At 42.3% G+C, this 27,705-nt stretch overlaps 1 protein-coding gene across 1 annotated transcript in view; it reads left to right on the top strand.

The window, feature by feature from the left end:
• Window positions 1-1,909: 1,909 nt before the first annotated feature.
• LOC146650526 (rho GTPase-activating protein 20-like) overlaps window positions 1,910-27,705 on the top strand; it is a 70,749-nt gene continuing 44,953 nt past the window's right edge. Inside the window, exon 1 of the mRNA XM_085383940.1 lies at window positions 1,910-2,284. Within this exon, the coding sequence (XP_085240066.1) occupies window positions 2,168-2,284 (117 nt within the window). The 5' untranslated portion in view covers window positions 1,910-2,167. The remainder of the gene's footprint in view (window positions 2,285-27,705) is intronic.

The raw sequence follows: 27,705 nt of genomic DNA, 5'->3' as shown, positions 1-27,705 counted from the left end.
TGTATCGTGGTTGCTTTCATGGATATTTCAGGATGTCAGTGGGGCAGTTTGAACTTGGCAGAGTTGGGACCACATCTGAGGAGGAAGGGAAATGAGAGGAAGACAAAAATGAGTGGAAAGCCTGTTATGGAGACTGAATGTAGCCTCATCTCACAGTGACAAACTGCTGATGAACATCCACAGCAAACATTGACTGAGTTGATTCATTTCTACTGCTGACTGAAAGGACTGTAACACAAACCCTGTCCTCAACTTTTAATGCTGTGAACTTTCTGACTGTTTCAACATTTTTTTCTTTGCCAAAACAAAACAACAACAACAACAACAATAACAAAAAAAAACCAAAAACGGACCGAGTGACAAATCTAGAGCTTTTGGAACAAACCTTTGCTGCTTAGCAGATTAGTCAGTTTATGCTGTTACACAGATGGGTGCTGTTCACTGTGGGAGAAAAAAGAAAAAAAGCCATTTTGTGCAGACCTGCCTTAGTTTGCAGGTCTTTTGGTCGCTCTTTCTCTCTCTGTGTGTGGATGAGTTTGTGGGTGAAACTAACAACTCTCTTCTCAGTGTAGTCGTGGTCCAGCGAGGACCCAGGCACACAAACTGTTTTTTATCTCCAGTCAGTGGCAGCGTTTAAACCTGGCTCTCATCTCCGCTTGTTGTCAGGGTGTTAACCTACCAAACATGGTAGCGTAGCGCGGGTAACCTTGCAGTTTTGATTAATGATATGTTAAACTGCCTGCTCTGTATTTGCGTACCTGTATTTACCTCTCCGTTTCCTCCTTCATAGAGATTCCTGTTTGGTGTGCTGTTGGAGTACTTACGCCTAAACCTCTGTAGAGCCTGTAATGTTTCTAGGAAGGCTTCGTGGTTTATTGAGCCAACTTAAAGACAGTTTTCTGGCACAAAAGTGACTCTCTGCTTACCTGGCTGGATTAGACTCACAATCTATGTTGGTTGAGAGGAAGTTATGTTCAGAGTTTCGGTTTAAAATAGTAAAAAATGCTTCTGCTTGGAGAACACATTTTATATGTGCAACTTGTTAAGCCCCACCCACAGTTTTATATATATGTATATATGTATATGTACGTAGCACAACGGTTCTCTGCGTTATTAAACATGTGAGTGCTCTCTATTTAAATACATGAGTGTGTGTACAGCATCCCTCCATACAAGGCTTAAATATCTCTTTATAATGGTGCCTATTATCACTTCAGCATAGTGTATTTGAATAGCACAGTCTGCTGTGGCAGCAGAGGGTAGAGGTTAAGAACACCAGTGTGCGGTCTGTCTGTGGGAAGAGCAGTGGGTGACACTGACACACACCCATTCAGACAGACAGAAACACACACATATGAAGCACGGTTTATTTGATCCTTTGCCTTAGTTTGTTTGCTATCTTTGGTTCTCACACTCTTCTTTTTGTTTTTGTCATTTTGCTACTTAAACTGTCTTTGACAGGTTGTTCTGATAAGCCTCAGGACCAATAAAGAGGCTTATGATGATCTGCTACCCCCTCTTCTCTCCCTTCTCTTGCTGACCCCTAAACCTTGGAATCATAGAGATTAGGAGGCAGTGGAAATTAGTCCTATTTAAAAAGAAAACAAGGATGTGTCAATTACACTTCCTTGTCTGCACACCAGTGGTGTTTTTCCTTCTTTTCCACCACTGGTGACAGTTTGGATGACACTATCAGTCTTCTTTATGACCCCCAGTCATCTTTTTCTTCTATCATTCTCCTCCTTTTGCCCTCAGCCCCTCCTCCCGTTTGGCCCTTTCCACCTGACTAGCCAATGGCACCAGACGGACTAGTCTGGGTATGGAATGAACGGCCAAAAGGAGGGGTGGGAATGACTGACCAGGCAGGACCAAACACCCTGCCCGCCAGACAGACAAGTAGAGAGCCTGAGAGTAGTGGGTTGAAACTTAGTTTAAGAAAATTTGGCTTTTCTTATTATTTAATGGGCATTTTGTAATTAAAGCTTGTCTTCTTGTTAGTATATCTCAGTGGATCTACATGCATGCTGCAGGGGTGGAGACTGAGACTTGTGAGAAAGACCGCAGGACAAAGAATAAAACGGAAGACACAAATATTAAAGTTTAAGGAGGAGGAAAATTAAGGGTCGACGTCGGTTTAGCTGGTTCACTCTGTCAGCAGAGATGCACAATGCCAGCAGGAGCACAGAGGTTTACTGACATGGAGATGTTAGTGGGGATGGAGGATGAGCAGGTTGACACTACAAGGAGCAGGGCTGGGAGCTGTGTGGAGTTTCACAGTATCAAGGTAAGTTTTCCTTTTGCTTTCAAGCTCTCTGGGATCAACAGCCTTTCCAGAAAATTGTATTTGTAGATTATGATGACACTGCGAAAATAACACACCACAGTGGGTAATGCATATTTTGTGTTTGGGAATTTCACAGGTCTTGTCACAGGAATAAATAAGAATGTTTTACCTGTTTTCACCTTTGGAGAATCAGTGCTGAGGAGGACTGAATCTATTCTAACAGCCCAACACACTAAAACCCTTTGATCAGTCTGTATGTTTGCTGCAGGTGTAGTGGGGGAACACATGCCGAAAACTTCTCCAAAAGTGTTTTGTTTCATAACCATGTGTTTTAATGCAGATTTGAATCTCTGCAGCTCAGTAAAGTACACACAACATTTTCAGTCTTTAGAAGGATGTTTGGTCGTTATTGCAGCTACTTCTCTTTGCCTCTGTTAAAGCCAGCAGACCAGAACAGATCTGTATATGATTGGAAAGAGGTGAGCGGTTTGGGGAGGGTCTGGAACATGTTGCCAGATTCTTTGTCAGTAAATGCAGCCGAACATGACATATATATATATATATATATATATATATATATATATATATATATATATATATATATATATATATATATATATATATATATATGTGTGTGTGTGTAAATATATTTGCACAGCTCTACACTGCATTAATGGCCTCAAAGTCTTACAGCAGCTGGTAAAACAGTAAATTCGGTTTTTATTTAATGGCACCTTTTGACACTTTAAGATTTCTCTGCAGCTTACATCTAAACAACTTTCTATTTTAAGGAAGGTCAATAAAATTTAGATTTAATATAGCAAGCTGAAAAAGTTTAAGCTAAAAAGAGTTAAAATAAAGACTTTTGTACACCAAGGACACTTACCATTTACATGTTTTTACTCTCAAAATACGAGATGCCTGATTTAGTTTGAAGGATGTTTTTGGCAATACTGAACTTGACTCATCCCAAGATGTCAACTACCACAGTTCTTCCCAATTCCATCATGTGAAATGTAAATCTCTCTTATTTAGACAGAAAAATGTTCTGGATGTTGAAAGCCTGGCAGTACTGAAAGTTACAAGCACATTTTAAACATTTTTAGTTTCACCTTTATTTACAGTTTAGGCACTAAACCTGTTTGGATTTGGATAAACATCATGGTTTGAAAAAAAATATTGGGTTATAAAATCAAGAAAAATTTTTTTTCTTGCAAGCCATGACATCTTTTAGCTGCAGTCCAGTGAAATCAGCTGATCTCAGTGCCGGCCTACATCAGCTGATATCAATCTATGTCTCAGATAGGCACATCTGCATTAAGCTGTTTTAGCTTGCCCACTGTTGCGCCAATCCATGTCAATTCAAGCTTCTCCTTCTAGCTCTGTCTCTGACTTAATCAGTGTCAGCAATCCATTTTCTTCCAGTTATCTAATTCAGACCGTATCCCAGATGCCATAGGACAAGAAGTAAGGTACCTCCTGGAAGCTGGAGTACCCAGAGAGAACCCAAGCCGAGAATTTGCAAAGAAAGATTCCCGACTGGATTCAAACCCAGGACCTTTTTGCTGTGACAACAATGCTGACCAGTGCACCACCTCACCATTTGTCTGTGACATGTCTGTAGTTAATAATGCCTCTCTTCAGTGTTTGGCTTTTCATGTATGCACATGTTAGAGTAGGGAGTTCCCAGAACCACAGCATAATGCCAAATGCAAATTAGAGACAACACAGATGCCAAAGCACATCTGCATACATTTGAAACACCAGCACCTTTTTAAACAAAAACTACAGTCTTTGACACCCTGGAAATGATAACAGGCTGGAACATACGGAGAGCCTGAATAACCACGGTGAGGTCTGCTTTAGATCAGCTCTGGCAGAAATTAGTCAGGCTTCTAACTTTGCTGCATTTGTCAGTCTTAATCCTTTTGGAAAGAAACAATGACTATGTATATATGTTACCCTTTTAGTACTGCATTTAAATGTCATTTATGACTCCACCTTACCTTTGATAAATTGCACACATGGAACACATCTAAACCTGAATCCTGGCTGAAACCCTGCAAGCTTTCTCAAGGATTACTAATATTGTACTATAACTTAATGTAGCACTATCCAGGTGTCATTCGCTGGCCTCAGCCCTGTCCTCACTGACTCAACAGCAGGTCTGCTGCACACCTAGGAATCTCTCTCATTCTATTACCGTGCAGTAAATAAACTTGCAATTTAAGAAGGGTCACGTGGATAGCATTGAAACACAGCAATGAAATGTTGCACAGGAAGCCTGCCTTTTTCATTCTTATTTCTTCCTTTATTTTACTGTGCTGTCAAAAAAAAGTTACATTTACCATTGTTATGCTGGTTGCCCTTAATTTCTAACTGTGTTGTGTACACACACACACACACACACACACACACACACACACTCATTTGCGTGTATGGGATTACAGCAGTGTAAATGTGAGTTAGTGTGTACAGTAGAAGGTCAGGTGGCATCACGTGAGGCCCACAGACTGGGCAGACACAGAGGAATGCTGTTTTTGTGTGTTGTGAGACCACCTGCTCTTTGTTCAGAAACCTGGCTGAGAGGAGTCCTATTGTATCCCCCTACAGATAATAGAGCTGGTTTTAGCAGCTCAACTTATATATATATATGGATTATGTATGGGTTTGATTTTACAAATGCAAAATGAGATAAATTAGCATAGTGTAGCCTAATGTAAAGTCGTCACATTTCGGGCCAATAAGAATTGAACAGAAACTTTGTGTTTGAATGATCTCTGTAAGCACTGGGAACACAAACATCAGGACTCATTAATTATTATGTGCATAGAAATGTTCTTAATTTGCGTGTATAACAAGTGCTCAGACACAAACATTTTCTTCTGACACTATTTTCTGTATGTCATTCTGAGTGAGATAAAAGTAAGATAAAAAGCAAAATAATATGTTGAACCCCCCCCCTCCGCCAAAAGTTCAAAAGTAATTGGACAATTCACTGAAAGCAGTTGCATGGTCGGTTGAAACCTGCTTTCTTGATATTCTGGGACAAATGAAGCAGACATAAAATCTGAAACTTATTCAAAGTGCTGAACTGTAACACATAGCTTTCCACTGTAATTTGAAATATTCGGCCCAAAGAGATTTCAGAGTAGGTGAGCAAGGCCATCATTGGGTTACATCATGGTTACAAAAAAACAACTTCACAGTAGAGCTGGGCGATAGAACGATAACGATATGTATCGCGATAGACCTCGCCGCAATTGTCCTCTTAAAAAAAAAAAAAAAAAAAAAAAAAGGTCAGCCAATCTAAATTAAGTAGCGCAGAGCCGAACCAATCACAGCCGCAGCGTCACGTCGCGTGACTTGTTACGTACAGCACAAGTGCCAAGCCGCACGTGTGTTTGTTTGGGAAGCAGCCAGCGGGTAATGGAGGAAATGAGTGTGCCGACTAGAAAAATCAACCGAGCGTGACCGAAGAGAAAACAGATGATGGTTCCAATGCCAGAGAGATTGTCGAACGGAAGAGCCATAGAAGTTCCGTAGTGTGAAGGTATTTCGGCTATTTCAAGTCTGACAAAAAACAGAGTAGCGTGCACTGTAAATTGTGCCGAAAGCAAGTCTGGAAATACAATAAACTGGTGCATGCGTCACACTGTGCGCCACGTTATTGTTTCGGTGAAATGAATTTCTACAATACTGTTACTGTTAATTCTACTCTCTGCAGTGTTTAAATGCTTACATATACACACAGTTACTGTCCCTCCACACATACGACTCGGTTCTGCTTCTATGCCCCAGCTTTGTTTACTTTTTCCCACCGAGGCTTCTAGACTTCTGATTGGCCAACATTTCTGCACGGTTAGGAATCTAGCGCCACCTGCTGCTTTGGCATGTTCATAGCAGCGTTTTCCTTCATTTCTGCCTTTATGTGTGGACGGGATTATTTTTTAAAACGAAAACGGAAAATCTCCGTTTTCAAAAATACCCGTGTACGTGTGGACGTAGCCTCAGTCTCTGACTGGAAGCGCTAATTCGTCATTCGGCTTTTGTCAGACTAAAGTAACTGTTAAAACTGTTTGAAAAGCTAAGCTATACAACAAGGAGAGATTGAGAATTTCCTTTTAGTTCTCAGTTTATTTGATACTGACAAAAGTTAGTCAGTTTTGTCTGTTCTTCTGTAAAACAAACTAAGATTTATTTTTAGAATTAATATTTTGTTTCTAAGTGGAATTGACAATTTAGTCTGTTTCGTTTGTTCTATTTTGAAACTTAAACGCTTTAGTGGCTGCCTTTCGTGTAGTTTGCAATATTTGCCTTTATTTATCTGAAAAAGTCTCATGTTCCTTAAGTACATCTACCCTGTTGAACTTATTATGGGAAATAAATATTTAAATAAAAACAAGCTGCTGATTATTTCACATTTTACTTGTGAGCAACAACACATTTAAATCTTACAAATATAGTTATTTGGCTTATATCGTGATAGATATCGTTATCGCCTGAAATGAAAAAAACATATCGTGATATGAAAAAATCTCATATCGCCCAGCTCTACTTCACAGCAAGTGAAGAACACTCTCGAAGTGGTAGTCTGATCATTGTCTACAACATGAGATCAGTGGAAATACAGATGGTTTAGAAATAGGTGCAAACCACTGGTTACACTAAGTTCTGTAAGATCTATAAGAATCTGCACGGTTAGGAAAAAAACATGGAATCAAGATGTACTTGAACTACAAAAAATTCAAAGAGAAAAATATGGAGAAGAAGAAAAACAGCTCATGATCCAAACATAACACATCTATCAGACATGGTGGAGACAATGTTACGACATGGGTGTGGTATGGCTGCCAGTGATACTGGACCACTGTTGTTTATTGATGATGTGAGTGTTGAATGAATTATGAAGTGTTCACTGCTCAGATTCAGCTGATCAGACAGAACCTCACAGTGCAAACAGATAATGACCCAAAGCAAGCGTTGAAAGAATTATGCAAGGCAAATAAATTGGATATTCCTCAATGGCAAGGTCAGTGATCTGATCTCAGTCCAGTGATTTAAAGTTGTTTAATTCAAAACTGAAGGCAGAAGGACCCACAAACAGGCAACGACTGAAGGTGGCTGCCATAAAGGCCTAGCAGACCATCTCAATGGAGGAAACAGCATGTGGTGATGCCCATGAATCTAGACTTCAGGGAGCCATTGACTGGAAAGAATTTTCATCCAAGTGTTGAAAACAGTTATTATTTCAAAAATAATAATAAAAGCATTTTATTTGAAAAACTGCACAAAGTATTTAGACTTAAATATTTTACCTTTATCTTTTCTAATATAGTAAATAAAAGCATCAATAATAGCCATGAACGTTAATCTAGTAACTCTGATGCAATTGAACTTTAAAATAACATTTGACAGTAATTCTACCAAAACAGAAACAAAGCCCAACAAATTGGCAGCTTTTTCAGTGAAACAGAGCACACTAATGGTCTTTAAGCTGCATTAAACCTGCTGAAGTTATTGGACAAACATCCCTAAGTGATACAGCCCATTGGTAAGAAATAAGGCTTAAAGCATGACAGGCCATCAGTTTCAGGGTTATTTTATATATTTAGCCAATGTGTAAAATCAGCTGTGTTAAATATTGATGTCTTATGTAAGTAAATATTGCTTTAATTTGCTTAGCATTTAATAAATGTATGTATATTTGCATTTTCTGTGAAATCTGGGCTTCGTTATTGGTAAGAAAACATTGGTTTATCCCAGACTTATGGGTTTAGAATTTGTGTATCTTCACAATGTGTGGATGCTCATTGCCCAACAGTGTACTACAGTGCCAGCCCAGTGAAAACTAAACTGTACAGTATTATATAATGATTAAAAAAGTGCAACATGCTGCAACAAAAACCCCACATGAGCCCTGAGCTGTTATAATAAATCATTCTTTACAGATGTAGTAGAATATAATAGAGTGTAATACCTTATGGCTAAAGGGCCATGCAACAGCATGAGAGTTTATGGGATATTGTTTACTTTACATCAACTTCATAGACAGGATTTTTAGATTATAAAGTATACAGGTGATTACCAACTGTCGTAATGCATGGAAAAAGTGCTTTGGGCTGGTGGGTGCTTAAAAGCTTCCTTCATATACTGCAAGTCACATAAACTTTATATTGCAGGGAACAGTTTTATGAACAATGTTACTCAGTTTTAATTCTGTCTTTTAGTACAATGTGAAAAAATAATTAGTGTGCTTTTGAAACTTACATCAGCTGTACAAACCATTACAGTAAATATCCAGTCTGCAGTTTGTCAAATCTTATGTTATTACAAGTGAACACAGTGTCGAGTTTTTAAATCAGCCACTCACAGAGCATTTAGCGTCCAACAATGAAGTAATACTGAAAAAAAAGGAGCACAGGCTTAATGTTCACGATGATGGATGACACAGCTTAGGCGCGTTTTTAAGAGGCTCGTTGTAACATTGCACGGCAATTACTGAGCGAACGGTTTCCTGCGCATTTGACGAAATACAAGAAAAAAAAAACTAAAACATGCATTCAAAACAAAAAAGTTTGAAAGAAGGGAGCGTATACGTGATTTGCAGATAAGGAGCTAAAGTTTGCAAACACGCAGTCCTTCCAGCGGGAGGTTAAATACATTTTCCAAAATACGCTTCGAAACATCAACACGTTTGCTCTGGTAGAGGAGGAAAGCCATGAGCAAAGCTGCGTGATGCAGAGGCCAGGGGGCGATCTGTTTGTGTTCAACACAGCCCGCTCATACCATGAGTGAGCTGTCTGATGCTACATCAGTTATGCAGGCATCAGCATGCGCACACGCATACACACATACAGTGAGTTTGAAGTTCAGTAGCCATGAAGTCCAGTGTATTATTAAAGTTATCTCTTGACTCTTCCAGGTATATCATTACTGCCCTTAAGTCATAACAAATCAGGCCTTACTGATGCACTGTATATGCATTTAGACGTGTATGGTGCCTGTGTATATGTTCAGTCCTGAGTGTCCATGTGAGGATTCAGGGGGAGTTAGCAATCATAGTATATGAAAATATCTAATTTCTCTTGAGTGAATAAGTCCAACATCTAAGTGTTTTTCTGTGTGTGGTTTATTTGTGAAGACTCATCTGAATTTAAGGCCTTGGAAGTGAGTGAGGGCATTTATGGAAAGTTATTGGTTTGTCCTCAGTGAGGAGCAGACCTTCAAATGGTTGGTTGATAGTTGAGATTTGTTTTGAGCTTGGAATCACCCCGGGGATGCATCTCATCTGTATTACTGATTTACTCATAATTTTACTGAATCTTCCATCAGTAATATTTTTTTCATAAAGCAGATAGCTGATTCTGGGACACTTCTGACAGGTGCTGTGTTGTGCCTGGGGGAATCACAAGTACCATCTTGTGTAGCCATGACAAGGCAGCATGTTTTAATGCTTTGTTTCTTGTTCTGTTTAATCTCAAAAAGCCCCTAAAAACAGTCAATGATCACTGTCGGCCTCTCTCGGTTTTTATTACCGCTGATCATTTTAAAGCTCAGTTTTTAAAACCTTATGATGCAACTACAGCCCAACCCATGCAGCAGTATATTAATGACTAACCTCATATTATGAATGGATGGATTATCTCAGTTGTTCTCCTGACTGAAGTTTGGTCCATTTACAGCATCCTGCCATGCGATTGCATTTGTCCCTAACCTTCGGGAACCCTCAAGTTAACTTTTATCGAGTGGAAAAAGTTAGCGTTCATCCTCCAGCTTCACTGTTTATATTATGCTAACTTAGCTGTGTTGCTAGCGATCACGTAGCAGATCAGCAGCTAGCCAAACCTCAGTAACTCTACAAAAGTCACTGCTGTTTAGTTTTCTGTCTTTATTTATGTCGGAAGTGATAGCAGAGCTGTACGTCTTAACTTTTTTCAGAAATGCCTCAGTCAGAACATGGTATATTATATTTATATGGAAACTAGTGAGCTAACTCCCTGCTAATGTCTAACTCCGTTAAATTTCATAAATTTGATTTTCATGGATGCTTGTATTTTAAACTTAATTGTTACACCTGGTAGAGCAGCGACATTGATCATTTTATTTTAGACATTTTTTTTTAAACTCTCAGTGATGCTGCAGTGATTGTGTGACTTAGGGACCTGCAGCAGAGTTTAGGCCCAGGCACAGCTAATGACGTCAGACTTAGGCTACGTCCACACGTACCTAGGTATTTTTGAAAACGCAGATTTTTCTATGCGTTTGCACCTTTCGTCCACACGTAAATGGCGTTTTTGGTCACTGAAAACGCAGATCTTTAAAAACTCCGGCCAGGGTGGATATTTTTGAAAACTCTGTTTTTGCATTTACGTGTGGACGAGAAAAACGCAGAAAACGCAGCGTCAAAGGTGTGCGCCTTTTTTGACGTCACACTATGCGCCACGTTATTGTTTCGGTGAAATGAATTTCTACAATACTGTTACTGTTAATTGTACTCTCTGCAGTGTTTAAATGCTTACATATACACACACAGTTACTGTCCCTCCACACATACGACTCGGTTCTGCTTCTATGCCCCAGCTTTGTTTACTATTTGCCACCAAGGCTTCTAGACTTCTGATTGGCCAACATTTCTACACGGTTAGGAATATATCGCCACCTGTTGCTTTGGCATGTTCATAGCAGCGTTTTCCTTCATTTCTCCCTTTATGTGTGGACGGGATTATTTTTTAAAACGAAAACGGAAAATCTCCGTTTTCAAAAATACCCGTGTACGTGTGGACGTAGCCTTAAAGACCGGATAGGAATTATTATGGGGCAAACAGAAGTATTTATTAAGGTGGGAGTAAGTGGCTTGAAAATGAAATAAGTTTAGAAGGAATAGTAATACAAATATATATTCCTCTAGTTTTCTTATTTTGCAAGAGAATCTTCCCAGAGTCTTCTAGAGAGCAAGCAAACTTAGAAAAATAGAGTGGTGCTGGTGGACTAGTTTTGGCATTTTAATAATGGATTGCATTTATATAGTGCTTTTCGGGACCCCTCAAAGCGCTTTACAATACCACTATTCATTCACTCTCACATTCACACACTGGTGAAGGCAAGCTACAGTTGTAGCCACAGCTGCCTTGGGGTAGACTGACAGAGGCGAGGCTGCCATATCGCACCACCAGCCCCTCTGGCCATCACCAGTAGGCGGTAGGTGAAATGTCTTGCCCAACCGAGACGGTCCGAGCCGGGGCTCGAACCGGCAACCTTCCGATTACAAGACAAACACCCAACTCTTGAGCCACGATCGCCCCTAGCATGTTTAGCTGAAAAGAGTAAAGAAAATACAAGTAACTGCACCAACTGATATATGAGCGCAGTATTTCTGTGAAGTGACCCACACATGCTTAACAACTTGAGCTAAATGTGTTAGAACAAAACTGCAAAAAGAGACATGCAAATTTCAGACTTTAGACAGTGTGTTTAAAATGAAAGAAAAAAGCCTTTAAGACCTTCCATGTGCTAGACTGCTGTACACCGTGACCTTTTGAGAACTCAGCTCTCTGAAGACCTGAGACGTGAGAACAATAACATTCAAGTGTCAAAACAAAACAGGGCCAGGAAGGCAAACGTTGTTACCAAAGACCTGAGACTAGACAAGAGTCTGTCCTAAAAGCATACATTTAACTGAAGAGGCTGATCTTTGACTTGCAGAGAAGATTTTTGAATCGATTTACTTATGACTTGACTTGGATCTAATATTGTGAGCGCTAATGTTGTGATGTAGTGTTTGAGACTCTGTGTGAGGCATTCAACAGAGGAAGCATTTCAGATCCAAGGAGTTGCCTGATTTCTTTTCAAGCCTCACCTGATCATGGGGGTCCATTATGGCTTGGTGAGGCCTCCTTATACGCCATCATCAGGCCTTTGCTTCTCTAAAAGCAGCAAGAATATGCGACTGAACGTCAGCTTGCATTACCTCCTGTTAGCTTCAGAAAGTTGGCATGACACTGAAGGTTGTGAAGTCTGAAACGTCATGGTGGTAGCAGGAGGCATTAGGCTAGACGCACATAGGGGGAGGGTGGATTATGTCTCACCGACCCTGCATTCCGAGGTTAGAGAGCAGAGAGAGGAGGGGGGGAGAAGGTGACGGGTAATGGGGACCAGGGCGGAAAGAAAAGAAGCCGTCGGTAATTAAAGAGGGAGGAAAAGAGACGGAAGATGAAAGGTAGAAAGGAGAGGATCCAAGGAGAAAGGGAATAAAGTTTTTGATGAAATGGCACCTCGTAGGTCTTGGCAGCTACTCGAAAAACTTTTACAGCTACAGTGAACGAGGCAGCTCCCTCTGCTGAATGCACCGAGAATAAACTGACAAAAATAGACGCACTGTGCCTTTAGTCGCCAGAAAATGACCCCCTGTCACCAGGTCATGTGGTCTGTGGCTGCAGGATGGCAACAAGTATCTAGTGTGAAATCCAGAGAGAATACGCAGAACTTTGAACCTTTCTATACTGTGAATAAAAATGTAAACACAGCGCATTAGTTGCAAATAAGGTGATTCTAGACAAAGATTCTAATGTACTCATGCTTTGATATAAATATTAGTGCAGCTTTTACTTAGTTTTCTGATAATGGTTACCTTATCTGAGACCTTGTCTACAGGGCATCCTACATGCTTGCAGTGCCACAGTCTTTTCTAAAGATTTTCTCTATTTCTATTAAAAAAGAAATAAAGAACAAAAATGATAGAAAAGTCCACAACGTGTTGGCAAAAACAGACCATCCATTAGCCTCAGTATCGTGAATCAGTAGGCACTGTTACTGTTTCTGTGATGTCAGATAGCAGACATGTTTAATAGCATGCGCTTTTAGATACAAGCATCTTCCGCTGTGACATGAAGCGTCTGCAGTGTGAAGATATTTAACCAATAAAAACCTTGAAAGCAGAAAGCAGGGGGATGACAGCTTTTGCTGTGTCCGGGGCTGCTGAGGACATAAATGAACTTAAATAATAACAATAATTTGCATGCATGTTAATAATAACATGCATCGGCCATCAACCTTCAAATGCAAAAGCTGCTAGTTCAGTAACAACATGCTCCTGAAGGGACTGAATAATAGACTTGAATTCATCTATCAAATATAGTGGCTAACCCTGAAACTCTTCTTAGAGTCCGAGGTATGACAGGACCAACACTTCAGCACTAAAAAGCTTTTAAAATGACAAAGAAGCTAAGGAAGGAGAAGTGAAGAATCAATGTGTGCATGGAAACAACTCAGCAGTCATTGCATTTCTATAGCAACCATCAAACACAGCTTTCCCTCGATCTGCTGATAGAAAGCCTCGGAGCTTCTCCAGATGGTTTCCAGAGCATTAAAGGAGATAAAAGCCTAGACTGGGCTTTTTTTTTGTTTGTTGCTTTGTTGTTTTAGTGTGTGCACAAATGTGTATGTTTGTGCACGTACAAGTGGTTTGCTCTCCCAAGCCATCCATCAAGCAATTTGGTCATTATGTTGGCTTATTATTATGGGTTTCTGAGGGTGACCTAGTGCAAAATATGCACGGGTCTGTCCGCACACTTATTGCACACGCTGCAAACACTCAGAAAAGACAGAAAGGCTAACAGAGATACAGATGGGAAAGAGTTGTATAGAGAAAAAAACACAGCTAGCAGGAAGGAAACGTGGACAGGCTGACAAAAACAAAGAGAAAAAAAGAAGAAAAGAAAACAATCTGTGATTCATCAGCACGTCAGCTGATTGGTGGATTATAAAGGGAAAAGAAACTGAAAAAAAAAACTAAGAGTGGATTGATATATATATACTGCACGCAAGAAAATGTGGTAGAAACATTTTAGGTCAGCTTTCCGCTAATTATTTCCTTGGTGCTCTATACAAGTGCACAGACTTTGATGCAGGGGCACTGTAACCATGTCAAACTCGCATGTGTTGTGATTGCAATATGTAAAGGTAAAACAGTCTCAGCTGCTCTGTAGTGTTTAGTCTGCTTTAATTGCCATAAAGCTTTTTGGTTTCTGTTAAAGTTGTACAAGCTTCATAATGATTACAGTGTGCTGAAATGGTGACTTCCAAACTTTCAACCTCCTAGAAGTTTATGATAAGTAAAATACAAATACTGTATTTGGAACAAGGCTATTATGACTCTGGCTGCATGTTTTTGTTGGATTCCGGCTCTAATTAGGTTGTTTTCTCCTCTCATTTACGTCTCTGACCTCATGAATCTTAAAAAGTTAAATGCGGGCCAAAACTCTGCACTTGCTCAACATTTTGAAACTTCAGCAAATTACAGTGCAAAGATGAGACATGCATAAAGCTTCCTGTGTTACTTGCTCGATGAGAGCCGGTGTTTTAACCAGCAATCGTCACCGTGCCTTTTAAATCTTATCCGATACTTTCTAGGTGAAGATCAGACAGATAGCCACGCTCTGCGAAACGCCACAGCCCTGACAGCTCTTGGCACTGTGGGTGAGTAGAGAGCAGCGGCGGCTGATATGAGTTTGGGTCACGGTTTGCGGTTGCTGCAGCAGATAAATCGTGGTTAATTGTTTTAGTGACAGGAAGGCATCTTTTCTTTTGCAGAAAGATGCCCTGCAATGCAGCTGCAAGAAGGGAATAACGGGAATAAAGCAGCAAATGCATTGCACTTATCTTTGTTGTGGGCAAGATGTCAGAGGCAGTGCAGATTAACATGTTGAAAAGCAGAACTGAGGTCAAACTGGACTTGAAATCAATTATTTTTTGATCCCAAACTGACTTAAAAATATAGAAATCATATATAACTCTCTCAGTTACTCAGTTTGACGTAGTTTGACGAAAGCTGTGCATTCACGTCTGCACACATCTATTCTGTATGCCCATTTATCAATACTTCAATCTCATCTCCAGAACGCAATCTGCTACTTCGCTCATATGCATTTCAGCTAGACTTGTAAGAACTTCAGATAAGACTTTTCACATATGAAGACTAAGACAGTATGACTCTCAATGTGTTGATAACACTCAGTGAGAAACAAAAAGACAAAGATCGAAAACTGAGCTAATTTTAGTTCTGTGCTCATTATCCGATACCACTATTTCTCTTCCACAGTAGTTGGAGCACTGCTATGGCAACAAAGGCTTTAATGACTTAAGTGAATGCTTGCATTTGTCTTTGAGTGTGTGTGTGTGTGTGTGTGTGTGTGTGTGTGTGTGTGTGTGTGTGTGTGTGTGTGTGTGTGTTTTTGCTCCTTTATGGTACTCTGCTAAGAAGTAAACAGAACTGTCTGCTAGTTTCTGTGTGACCATCTTAAAAGAATCACAGACAAGCTTTCTCTTTCTCTTCCTCACACACACACGCACGCACGCACACACACACACACACACACACACACACACACGCATTTGCATGAGACAAAAATCGTCCATGAAAACATTACGACCAGTCAGAGGAAGGGGATGACTAATAATGTTGCACTTTTATGACACAACACAAACTTTGCTGCTAATAACCACAAATGATCTTCAAAGGTCTTGTGGTGTTGAAGATGACTTGGTGCAAAGCACAAAACCTTCAGCACCATATCAAGCAGGACTGTGCTCAAACCACAATGCATAGCAACACTGTATTTTAACATCAGCTTCTCAGAACAAAAAGTGAAACAAATGCACTCTTTCTAACACGATAATAACAAAGTCTTCTTTCATATCTCTTCTAAACATTCAGCTGTTCACTGTTAATGAGCCAAAATAGCTTCTGTGTTCTAGTCACACTCCCAGAGGACCAAAACTAAAAAAAACATAGATCCAAATATCAATATTATAAGTGGAAATTCAAAAGGACACACATAAAATCATGCAATATAAATGAGCTGAACAATATTCAGGACTTTTACAAGAGTTCAATTACTTGCTGTGCCCCTTTATGTCTATCAGAACATGATGAGCAAAAAGATTTGCACACTGTATAAATCATGAGACTTTGCCTCAGTGCTATTTCTGTCATTGCGACATATTTCCAAATGTGCAATTGAAAGAAAACAGGAATCAGTTAAACAAAAGTTTCTCCACCCAGACCAGAAATGTGGACATCAGACAAAATTGCCTTTTGCTTACTATTAAAAATGCAACTTTGCCCAAGGGTTACCCTGATGTTACAACATCAAACTTCAGCAACTTTATATATCAAGCAAAGTTTTAGAGCTTCCACTGTTAATGTCCCAGTGATGTGTCCAAGGTGAGAGCTGAGGTGAAGGTGTGTTTTCAGTCTTGTCTTCTCTCTGATAGAAAGACAGGTCAAAAAACACTGAAAAACAGCCCTATGTTAAACTATTAAAAGTGTGACAGAGATGTTTATCACTCTCCTTATTTTACATTTTAAAAAGTGATAGATGGGATGTTAGCCTTGATGGAGCGTGCCATTTTTCTCCATGTTGAAAATGCATCATGAAAACTAGAATCTGAAAATGGTGCAGATTCTTTTATTTGTTGGATTATATGCTATGATTGAAAAAAATCTAATGAAGAATCGTCAAATTCATTTTACTTTTAGGCTACATACAGGGAGTGCAGAATTATTAGGCAAATGAGTATTTTGTCCACATCATCCTCTTCATGCATGTTGTCTTACTCCAAGCTGTATAGGCTTGAAAGCCTACTACCAATTAAGCATATTAGGTGATGTGCAACTCTGTAATGAGAAGGGGTGTGGTCTAATGACATCAACACCTTATATCAGGTGTGCATAATTATTAGGCAACGTCCTTTCCTTTGGCAAAATGGGTCAAAAGAAGGACTTGACAGGCTCAGAAAAGTCAAAAATAGTGAGATATCTTGCAGAGGGATGCAGCAGTCTCAAAATTGCAAGGCTTCTGAAGCGTGATCATCGAACAATCAAGCGTTTCATTCAAAATAGTCAACAAGAAGCGTGTGGAAAAACCAAGGCGCAAAATAACTGCCCATGAGCTGAGAAAAGTCAAGCGTGCAGCTGCCAAGATGCCACTTGCCACCAGTTTGGCCATATTTCAGAGCTGCAACATCACTGGAGTGCCCAAAAGCACAAGGTGTGCAATACTCAGAGACATGGCCAAGGTAAGAAAGGCTGAAAGACGACCACCACTGAACAAGACCCACAAGCTGAAACGTCAAGACTGGGCCAAGAAATATCTCAAGACTGGTTTTTCTAAGGTTTTATGGACTGATGAAATGAGAGTGAGTCTTGATGGGCCAGATGGATGGGCCCGTGGCTGGATTGGTAAAGGGCAGAGAGCTCCAGTCCGACTCAGACGCCAGCAAGGTGGAGGTGGAGTACTGGTTTGGGCTGGTATCATCAAAGATGAGCTTGTGGGGCCTTTTCGGGTTGAGGATGGAGTCAAGCTCAACTCCCAGTCCTACTGCCTGTTTCTGGAAGACACCTTCTTCAAGCAGTGGTACAGGAAGAAGTCTGCATCCTTCAAGAAAAACATGATTTTCATGCAGGACAATGCTCCATCACACGCGTCCAAGTACTCCACAGCGTGGCTGGCAAGAAAGGGTATAAAAGAAGAAAAACTAATGACATGGCCACCTTGTTCACCTGATCTGAACCCCATTGAGAACCTGTGGTCCATCATCAAATGTGAGATTTACAAGGAGGGAAAACAGTACACCTCTCTGAACAGTGTCTGGGAGGCTGTGGTTGCTGCTGCACGCAATGTTGATGGTGAACAGATCAAAACACTGACAGAACCCATGGATGGCAGGCTTTTGAGTGTCCTTGCAGAGAAAGGTGGCTATATTGGTCGCTGATTTGTTTTTGTTTTGTTTTTGAATGTCAGAAATGTATATTTGTGAATGTGGAGATGTTATATTGGTGTCACTGGTAAAAATAAATAATTGAAATGGGTATATATTTGTTTTTTGTTAAGTTGCCTAATAATTATGCACAGTAATAGTCACCTACACACACAGATATCCCCCTAAAATAGCTAAAACTAAAAACAAACTAAAACTACTTCCAAAAACATTCAGCTTTGATATTAATGAGTTTTTTGGGTTCATTGAGAACATGGTTGTTGTTCAATAATAAAATTATTCCTCAAAAATACAACTTGCCTAATAATTCTGCACTCCCTGTACACTTTGATCTTGCACACTTAATCCCAGGAATATCTGAATATTAGAAAAATATGTTCAGTTTCAACAGTAAACCTCATGTTTTCTGCATAACAGGAAAGTTCAACTCCAGTAAAGGAAAGAAATCTGTCACCACAACTCTCGGGCCTTAAATCTTAGGAAATAAATGTGTAACATTACAGAAATAGTTCTGGTAACTCATTGCTCAGACTTCACTATTAGTACAAAACATAAAATTTTTTGTTAATTCACAGAAAATGTCCTATTTTTAAATTGCTGTGGACTAAAATACAACAACAACAATGGAAATTTCTATAGTAGTAAAAAAAATTAATAATTCAGGACAATTCCTCTTATTTGTTTTTTGTTTGTTAGTTTTTTTTACTATGGCGTCATATGAGAAAGGTCGTTATCATGGAAAAAAATTTAAAACTTATAAAATACAATTAAAAGTCTAAAAATTATAACCTTCATATTCAACACGTTCTCACTCCCAAAGCGTAACATTTTACGCTCTGTGACAAATTGTCAGTATATCACGCTTTCAGGCACCCAACACGTCCCTTTATTGTGAGATTGGAAAAATGAGGACACATGAGAACCATTTGGAATGAATCTACACATGTACGTTTATTTTACTTAAATCGCTTTGGAAAACACTAACGTCATTAGAGTGGCGGTTATGGTTAGGGCTTGAATACATGGCTGGAATGTCTATTACTGCAGGACCGTTGTTCTACTGGATTTCATCCACAAATCGGCGCGTAGCATAGGAACGCAGAAGGTCACTTTTTGCGTTCCCATGAAGCGCATCGGGACGTGACAAATCGTCGGTATATAACGAAGTGAGAATGGTCTGTCTTATTTTCCGAAGCTGTCCAGTGGACTTTATTAGAGTCTTTGCAGGGCTGATCTTAGCCCCTGGACCTTATGTTTGACACCCTTGATCAGAGCCATTCAAGCTGAGCTGAAACTGATACAGGACCGTTTTTTTGAAGTGGGAAACAGCACGGTGCCAACCAAGCAGAACCATTTTTTATTGATTTTATTAACAGGTGAAACATCACGGAGTGTAAAGGATTCTATTAGTGCTGCTCAGTTATCAGTGCTGATAACTTTTGGTTCATGAGGTTCTCAGTCATGAGTAGGGCTGCCACAAACGATTATTTTGATAGTCGACTAGTCACCGATTATTTTTGCGATTAGTCGACTAATCAGATCATCATCCATTGGACATAAACGTACAGATTATTGCACCAGCATGCATCTGCTCTTATATAAGTATTATTATCTTACAGCTTGAAGTGTTTAAGGTATGTGCTAACTAAAAATAAAGACAAGATGATAGTTTATTAAATTTTAATGAAATTTGCAGATTGTTTCGGTGAAGTTTAATAAACTCCTTGCTATCTAAAATATAACAGGACACCGGAGTATATTCTCGAGCATCTCTTTAATCTCAGCCAAACCGATTTACTCAGGAACAAATAAAATAATAAAAAAAAGCCAAACAATAACATTTTAAAGTTATCCAAGTGATTTATATATCATGTTTAACCTGAGTAGTGAAAGACGGCGGTGGATTTGAAAACGATTTGCCGGGAGTCCGGTGTTCTCACTGGCTCTAGTGAGCCTGGAACCCCGGCTAGCTATCGAGCTAGTGGGTAACAGACGTCTCCGAAAACGTCGGAGCGCTTTTGAAAATATGTGGTGTCTTGATAAACTGAGCAGATATTTGAGGTTTATACAGCTACATTCTCGCCTGAAAACATGTTAAACGTTTATTTTGTGACCCAGAAAGAATAATAAGAGTAATATTAAAACTAACTAGCTGCCGCCGTTGTTGGAAACTGAGCTGGGCCGCGCTATGAATTATGGGACACAACTTCTTCTTCTTCGGGGTTTAACGGCAGCTGGCATCTTTGTACATGCAATGCTGCCATCTTCTGTTTCAGTCTGTTATTACACTCTTAAATCCTACTACTTATTCCTGCGTCTTTTGGGATCTTACAAAGCTTCAAACGACGCGTTGACTATTAAATTAGTCGTCGATGATTTTGATAATCGACGTAATCGTGACTAGTCGACTAATCGTGGCAGCCCTAGTCATGAGGCAGAGCAGGTTAATTGTAAGGTCAGCTTCACATGTCAAAGTATCCTCGAACAAGATACCAAATCCCCAAAACTCCCCTTGACATGCGTTACTTAATGTGTGTGATGTCAAAGTGTCATATAAAAATGCACACTCACTGGTCCACCTGTTTACCATGAAGTACACGTTAAATGGACGATTAAACTACTTTTAAAACATTGACGACTGTATTTAAAAATCATACTCTGACATTACTAAGAGCAGTTACATGCTGAGGATGAGGTTATCTAATCTTCTTCGAAGCAAAACAAAACCGGAGCACCAGAAGGCCAAAAGACTAAAACAAAAAACGAGCCCAAAACCAAAAGAAACGAAGCACACCAGAACAAAGGAAAAAACAGAGCCCAAAACAGAAGAGTCCAGGGGGCCGACAGCACAGGAGTCCAAAACAGTTCAGGGGGCCGACAGCACAGGAGTCCAAACAGTTCAGGGGGCCGACCGTGCGGACGGCAACGGTGGCGACGTGGACACAGTTCGGGGGGCCGACCGTGCGGATGGCAACGGCGGCGACGTGGACACAGTTCGGGGGACCGACCGTGCGGACGGCAACGGCGGCCACTAAGGCGATGGCGGTCCGGGGGCCGGCCGTGCGGAAGGCAACGGCGGCCACTCAGGCGATGGCGGTCCGGGGGCCGACCGTGCGGAAGGCAACGGCGGCCACTCAGGCGATGGCGGTCCGGGGGCCGGCCGTGCGGAAGGCAACGGCGGCCACTCAGGCGATGGCGGTCCGGGGGCCGGCCGTGCGGAAGGCAACGGCGGCCACTCAGGCGAAGGTGATCTGGACCAGGCGAGGCTGAAGACTCGGATGAGGCTGGACCAGGCGAGGACGAAGACTCGGATGAGGCTGGACCAGGCGAGGACGAAGACTCGGATGAAGCTGGACCAGGCGAGGACGAAGACTCGGATGAAGCTGGACCAGACGAGGCTGAAGGCTCTGAGGCTGGACCAGACGAGGCTGATGATGATGATGCTGCAGCAGGTGGCTGGACGGGCTCCTCGGGCCCTCCAGCTGAGACAGGTGGCTGAACGGGCTCCTCGGGCCCCCCAGCGGAGACTGGAGACAACGGCCGGAGCGGTCCCTCAGACCCTCCAGCGGAAACAGGAAACAAAGGCCGGAGCGGTCCCTCGGACCCTCCAGCGGAAACAGGAAACAAAGGCCGGAGCGGTCCCTCGGACCCTCCAGCGGAGACACGAGACGAAGGCTGGACGGGCCCCTTGGACCCTCCAGCAGAAGCCATCACAAAGCCAGCAGGCATGGAGTCCTCTGGCAGACATGAAGGCAATGGGTGCTGTGCTGAGCACTGGCCCTGCTCAGACAGCACTGACACGGCGTTGTTCTCTGAGGGCTGCTTAATCTTCAGGGGTCCAGAATCAGCTGGGGACTGAGACCTAGCCTCTGGGGAAGCCCTGGAGTGCAGAACGGTGCCTGAAGCAGCTAAAGCGCGAGAAACTCCCTGACTGGACCTTAAATTTCCTCCCTGCATGGAGTGAATGAGTGGAACCGGTACTGCTGGAGCCAGAGCTACGGGTAGCGGGGGCACTGGAGCTACTGGGGCCTGCGCTACAGGCGGCACTGGAGCTACTGGGGCCTGCGCTACAGGCGGCACTGGAGCTACTGGGGCCTGCGCTACAGGCGGCACTGGAGCTACTGGGGCCTGAGCTGAAGGGGGCACAGGAGACTGAGCTGAAGGGGGCACAGGAGACTGAGCTGAAGGGGGCACAGGAGACTGAGCTGAAGGGGGCACAGGAGACTGAGCTGAAGGAGGCACAGGAGACTGAGCTGAGAGTAGCACTGGCTGCGGGGGAGCTAACTGAGCTGAGAATGGCTGCGGGGGAGCTAACCGAGCTGAGAATGGCTGCGGGGGAGCTAACCGAGCTGAGAGTGGCTGCGGGGGAGCTAACCGAGCTGAGAGTGGCTGCGGGGGAGCTAACCGAGCTGAGAGTGGCTGCGGGGGAGCTAACCGAGCTGAGAGTGGCTGCAGGGGAGCTAACTGAGCTGCCGGTAGCTGCACAGGCGATAAGCAGCTCGCGTTGACATCCGCCACACAAAACGCAGCCCCTGAATGAACAGTCATGCAGTCTGAAAATGAAAAAGAGTCCTCACTCACCACAGCCGGCGATTTAGAAGCCCGAATGTCCGGCTGTGGGGTGGCGCGCTTGCGGCGCGATCGGCGTTTCCTCCCCGCAGACGGCTCCGACGGGCCGGGCAAGATCACATCCGGCGAGTCGGGCAGCGAGGCAGGAGTGGCTGAGAGAAGGTGAGGTGTGTGCCGGAGAAAAGCCTGTATGGTCGGAGGAAGTGAATTCAGTAGCCGGAAAAGAGACGTTGTAGCCGACCTTCCACGGCACGGCGAAGCTCGTACGGAGGATTCTCCAGCCACAGCCCGAGGAGGATCTCCACATTGTAGCCGATGTCATCCTGGAGCTCCTCGGATGGATTGACTGCCGCTGGGTCCATGGTGGCTGGTTCGTTCTGTCACGGTTTGCGGGGCAAGCCGTGTGGAGTAGTAGAAAAGGACCCAAAAGGCGGCAGCTCAGAAACGAGGATGCAGGGAGGTCCGGGGAAATACACAAGAAGAGACGCAGGGAGACCGAGGGGAAACAACACAGACGAACCAGCGATTACTGTTAACTTGTTATTTTCTGTTTTATCGCGAGAGTACGGTTGCCCGCGAAGTGTTGTTGTTGTGGTCCGTATGTAAAATGGCGGAACGAATAAAGCGCTGTGAATGAGAGTACGACGTCGTGTCTTTTGAGTTAACATTGGTAGCAGAGGATGGTTTCCAATTACAAAGTACCACCAAAGCTTGATGAAGCCAGGCCATACGAATGCTGGAAGAATGAAGTCAATATCTGGAGACGGGTTACGGAGCTGGATAAAAAGAAACAGGCCATGGAGATACCCGCGGAAGATTTAGACAAAGATGACGGTATGGAAATACTACTTGCAAAACTTGACGCGGTGTTTCAGAGAGAAGAGAAAGACCGCGCTTATGAAGCCTACTCGTGTTTTGACTCCATTGCAAAGAACCACAGCGTGTCCATGGCAGACTACATTATAGACTTTGAACAGCGTTATAACCCCTAGAGCTCACTAGTTCGGGACACTATTGTGTGGACATTAGAGATGAAAATACTACAGAAAGCTGCAATGAAAATGAAGTTCTCATGGTAACTGCTGAAATGTCTACAAAAGAGAAACAGAAAGTCCTTGTGAAACTTCATAAGCAGTTTGGTCATGCATCTGCAGAGAGGTTATTGAGGCTCATCCAAAGCTCTGGCAATACAGATAAACAATGTGCAGTTATTCTACAAGAGATAGTTCGTAACTGTGACATTTGTCAGAAATATTGCAAAACCAAGCCGAGACCTGCTGTTGGTCTACCCCTGGCTTCTGAGTATAATGAGACAGTAGCGATGGATCTACATGAGCTGGAGCCCAATGTGTGGTACCTTCACATCATCGACCACTTCACACGCTTCAGTGCTGGCAGCATCGTAAAGACAAAGAAAGCTGCAGAGATCGTCAACTCCTTCATTCACACCTGGATAAGCATTCACGGTGCCCCCAGACGGCTCTACACAGACAACGGCGGAGAGTTCAACAACACAGACATTCGGGACATGGCTGAAAACTTCAACATTGAGGTAAAAACAACGGCGGGGTATAGTCCCTGGAGCAACGGACTACTGGAGAGACATAACATGACACTTACAGAAATCCTCCTGAAGGTAAAAAAGGAACGAGGATGTGACTGGCACACTGTGCTAGACTGGGCCCTTATGGCCAAAAACAGTATGCTTAATGTACATGGTTATAGTCCACATCAACTTGTGTTTGGCCAAAACCCCAACCTTCCTTCTGTGTTGATGGATAAGCCACCTGCCTTAGAGGGCACAACTGTAAGTGCAAGAGTAGCTGAACATATCTCAGCATTACATGCTTCCAGAAAAGCATTTACTGAGGCAGAGTGTTCAGAAAGGATCAGGAGAGCACTACGCAAACAACTTAGGCCTACAGATGACAAATATGAGGCAGGAGATAAAGTATACTACAAACGAGTCGACTGTACAGAGTGGAAGGGTCCAGGTGTAGTTATTGGGCAGGATGGAACTGTTGTATTTGTAAGACATGGGGGGACTCTTGTAAGAGTACACCAGTCAAGATTGACTAAAGTGGATTCACGGACTGGAGATAAACAAATATCACACAGTACTACTGATGATGACAACAAAGACGCAGTTGAAAATGATGACACTGACACACCCGATGGGGAACAGAGTATTAGTGAGGAAGAAGACATCACTATTGACAGAGAAACTAACACTACAGAAAACATGTCTGTCACACAAACTGCAAATGAGCCCTCTACACCCACTGATCATGTCTCTGCAAATGTAAAGTTAAGATCAGGACAGCTGATTGCTTTTACCAACAGAGACAACGGTGTTCAACACACAGCCAGAGTGCTAGGCAGAGCGGGAAAAGCAAAAGGGCAATACAAAAACTGGTACAATGTGCAATATCTTGAGCATGATGGTAGTGAAGGTGAAAAGAAAGCTGTAGACATGTCACTTGTTGATGGTCTTTGCACTGAAGCTGAAAACAGAGATGCAGATGTACTCATAACAAAAGATATTTCCTTTGATTCTGCTAAGCAGCAGGAGATTGAGAGCTGGCAAAGTAATGGTGTGTTTGATGAAGTGAAAGACCTGGGTCAAAAATGTGTGTCTACTAGATGGGTCTGTACACTCAAAGAAACTACTAATGGTGTTGTCCCAAAGGCTCGACTTGTGGCACGGGGGTTTGAAGAGGTAAATACTAAAGAACTACAGAAAGACTCTCCAACATGTGCGTCTGAGTCCCTCAGACTGGTGCTAGCTGTGATATGTCAAAACAAGTGGAGAGTAAATTCAATGGACATTAAATCTGCCTTCTTGCAGGGAATGGAACTGTCAAGAGACATCTATCTTCGTCCCCCACCTGAAGCTGGCAAGGACAATGTTCTATGGAAACTGAAAAAGTGTGTTTATGGACTTGCAGATGCTTCACTTTATTGGTACAATAAGGTCAAAGACATTATGCTCAAAACTGGTGGTAAAATATCACAGGTTGATCCTGCAGTGTTCTATTGGCAGAATGAACAATCTGAGGTTACAGGAGTGCTTGCATGTCACGTTGATGATTTCCTTTGGGCTGGTTCAAGTCACTTTGCAACTCATATCATTCCTGTACTGAAATCTACCTTCCTTGTGGGCCGTGAAGAACATGACAGCTTTTCTTATGTTGGTATGGACATTTGTACAGTTAATGATGTAATAGAGGTGCATCAACAACTTTACATTGACAACCTACAACCGGTTCAGCTACAAGCAGCACGGGCTGTACAGAGGGAGGCTCCCTTAAGTGAAACAGAACGTGAGCAACTCAGGTCAAAAATAGGACAGATTTTGTGGGTTGCCAAACAAACAAGGCCTGATGTTATGTTTGACACATGTAGCCTTGGATCTAATATCAAAGATGCAACTGTACAGTCTATTCATGAAGTGAACAAAATTATCCGTAAACTTAAGGCAGAGAAAGTGACTCTTAAGTTTCAGCACTTGGGTAACAGTGAGGATCTGGCATTGGTTGTTTTCAGTGATGCTTCATTTGGCAACCTTCCTGATGGCGGTACTCAAGGAGGGGCATTAATCGTCCTTATGGGTAAAGGAGGAAAGTTTTGTCCTCTCTTCTGGCAGTCTAAAAAAATCAGGCGCGTGGTCAGAAGTACACTGGCAGGAGAAACTCTTGCCATGTCAGATGGAATAGACAGTGCAGTCTTCCTGGCAACACTTTTTTCTGAGCTTACAACTGGTAACACTGGTCTAAACGCTCTTCCTTTGATCTGTGTAACTGATAATCATTCCTTGTTTGATGCACTCAAGTCTACTAAGCAGGTTACAGAGAAGAGACTGAGGCTAGAAATGAGCAGCATTAAAGAGCTCATACAAGCCAAGAAAATCAGACAGGTTTGTTGGTCAGATTCAAAATCTCAACTTGCTGATTGTCTGACGAAAAAGGGAGTTTCACCTTTAACCCTTCTAAAGGCGCTAGATGAAGGACTCTGGATACTGTAATCCTTTGTCTACAAAGTTGTCTTTGCATTCAAATGTACCATTGTTTATTGTGTGCAATGATAGTATGCTTTAAGTAAAGCAAAGCACTTTTGAAATGTTTTTTTTGTTTATATAAATATATACATATATGTATACAAATGTTTACAGGGGTGTGTTTATACTCTTATTTTATTTTTTTAAGAAAGAGGGAGATTGTTAACTTGTTATTTTCTGTTTTATCGCGAGAGTACGGTTGCCCGCGAAGTGTTGTTGTTGTGGTCCGTATGTAAAATGGCGGAACGAATAAAGCGCTGTGAATGAGAGTACGACGTCGTGTCTTTTGAGTTAACAATTACTAAGACAGAAAATACAACTTAAATACACTCAGAACACAGGGAGATTACACACAGGTGGGAGACACAGCTGGGAGTGATTAACATGACGAGACCAGGGAGGCAAACTTCCAGACACTAAACCAAGGCACAATGTACATGTCATGATCCTGGGTCCTTTTGACCCAGCGTTTTGTGTTTTCTCTTCGCGATTTTGGTTCTATTCTCTAATTGGTGTTTACCCTGTTCCCCCCCGTGTGTTCCTGTTTTATTGTGAAGGTCTGCGTCTTATGTGAGTGTTTTCAGAGTCCTGATTCAGTCAATTATAGATGATGTGAGAGGGCGGGTGTGTGTGTTTAGGGCACGGATGGCTTGGGGATAGAAGCTCCTCTTGAGTCTCTCTGTCCTTGCCCGGAAGATGTGGAACCTTCTACCAGATTGCAGAAGTTGGAACAGTTTGTTGCCAGGATGGGACGGGTCCTTCAGTATCTGCGCTGCTCTAGTCCGGCATCTCCTGGTGTAGGTGTCCTGAAGCGGGGGGAGAGCAATCCTGCAGCAGCGTTCTGCTGTACGGATCACTCTCTGGAGAGCTTTTTGGTCCTTCACACAGCTGTTCCCAAACCACGATGTCATGTTCTGTGTGAGGATGCTCTCCACAGCGCCTGTATAGAAAATCCTGAGGATCTTTGGAGAGACCCTGAACTTCCTCAGTTGTCGTAGGTGATACAGGCGCTGCC

Source organism: Rhamphochromis longiceps, linkage group LG16 (assembly GCF_057381845.1).
Source record: "Rhamphochromis longiceps isolate RC_006_pf linkage group LG16, R_longiceps_female_GT1.1, whole genome shotgun sequence".
Classification (NCBI taxonomy): domain Eukaryota; kingdom Metazoa; phylum Chordata; class Actinopteri; order Cichliformes; family Cichlidae; genus Rhamphochromis; species Rhamphochromis longiceps.
This window is presented reverse-complemented; position numbering and strand designations above follow the sequence as displayed.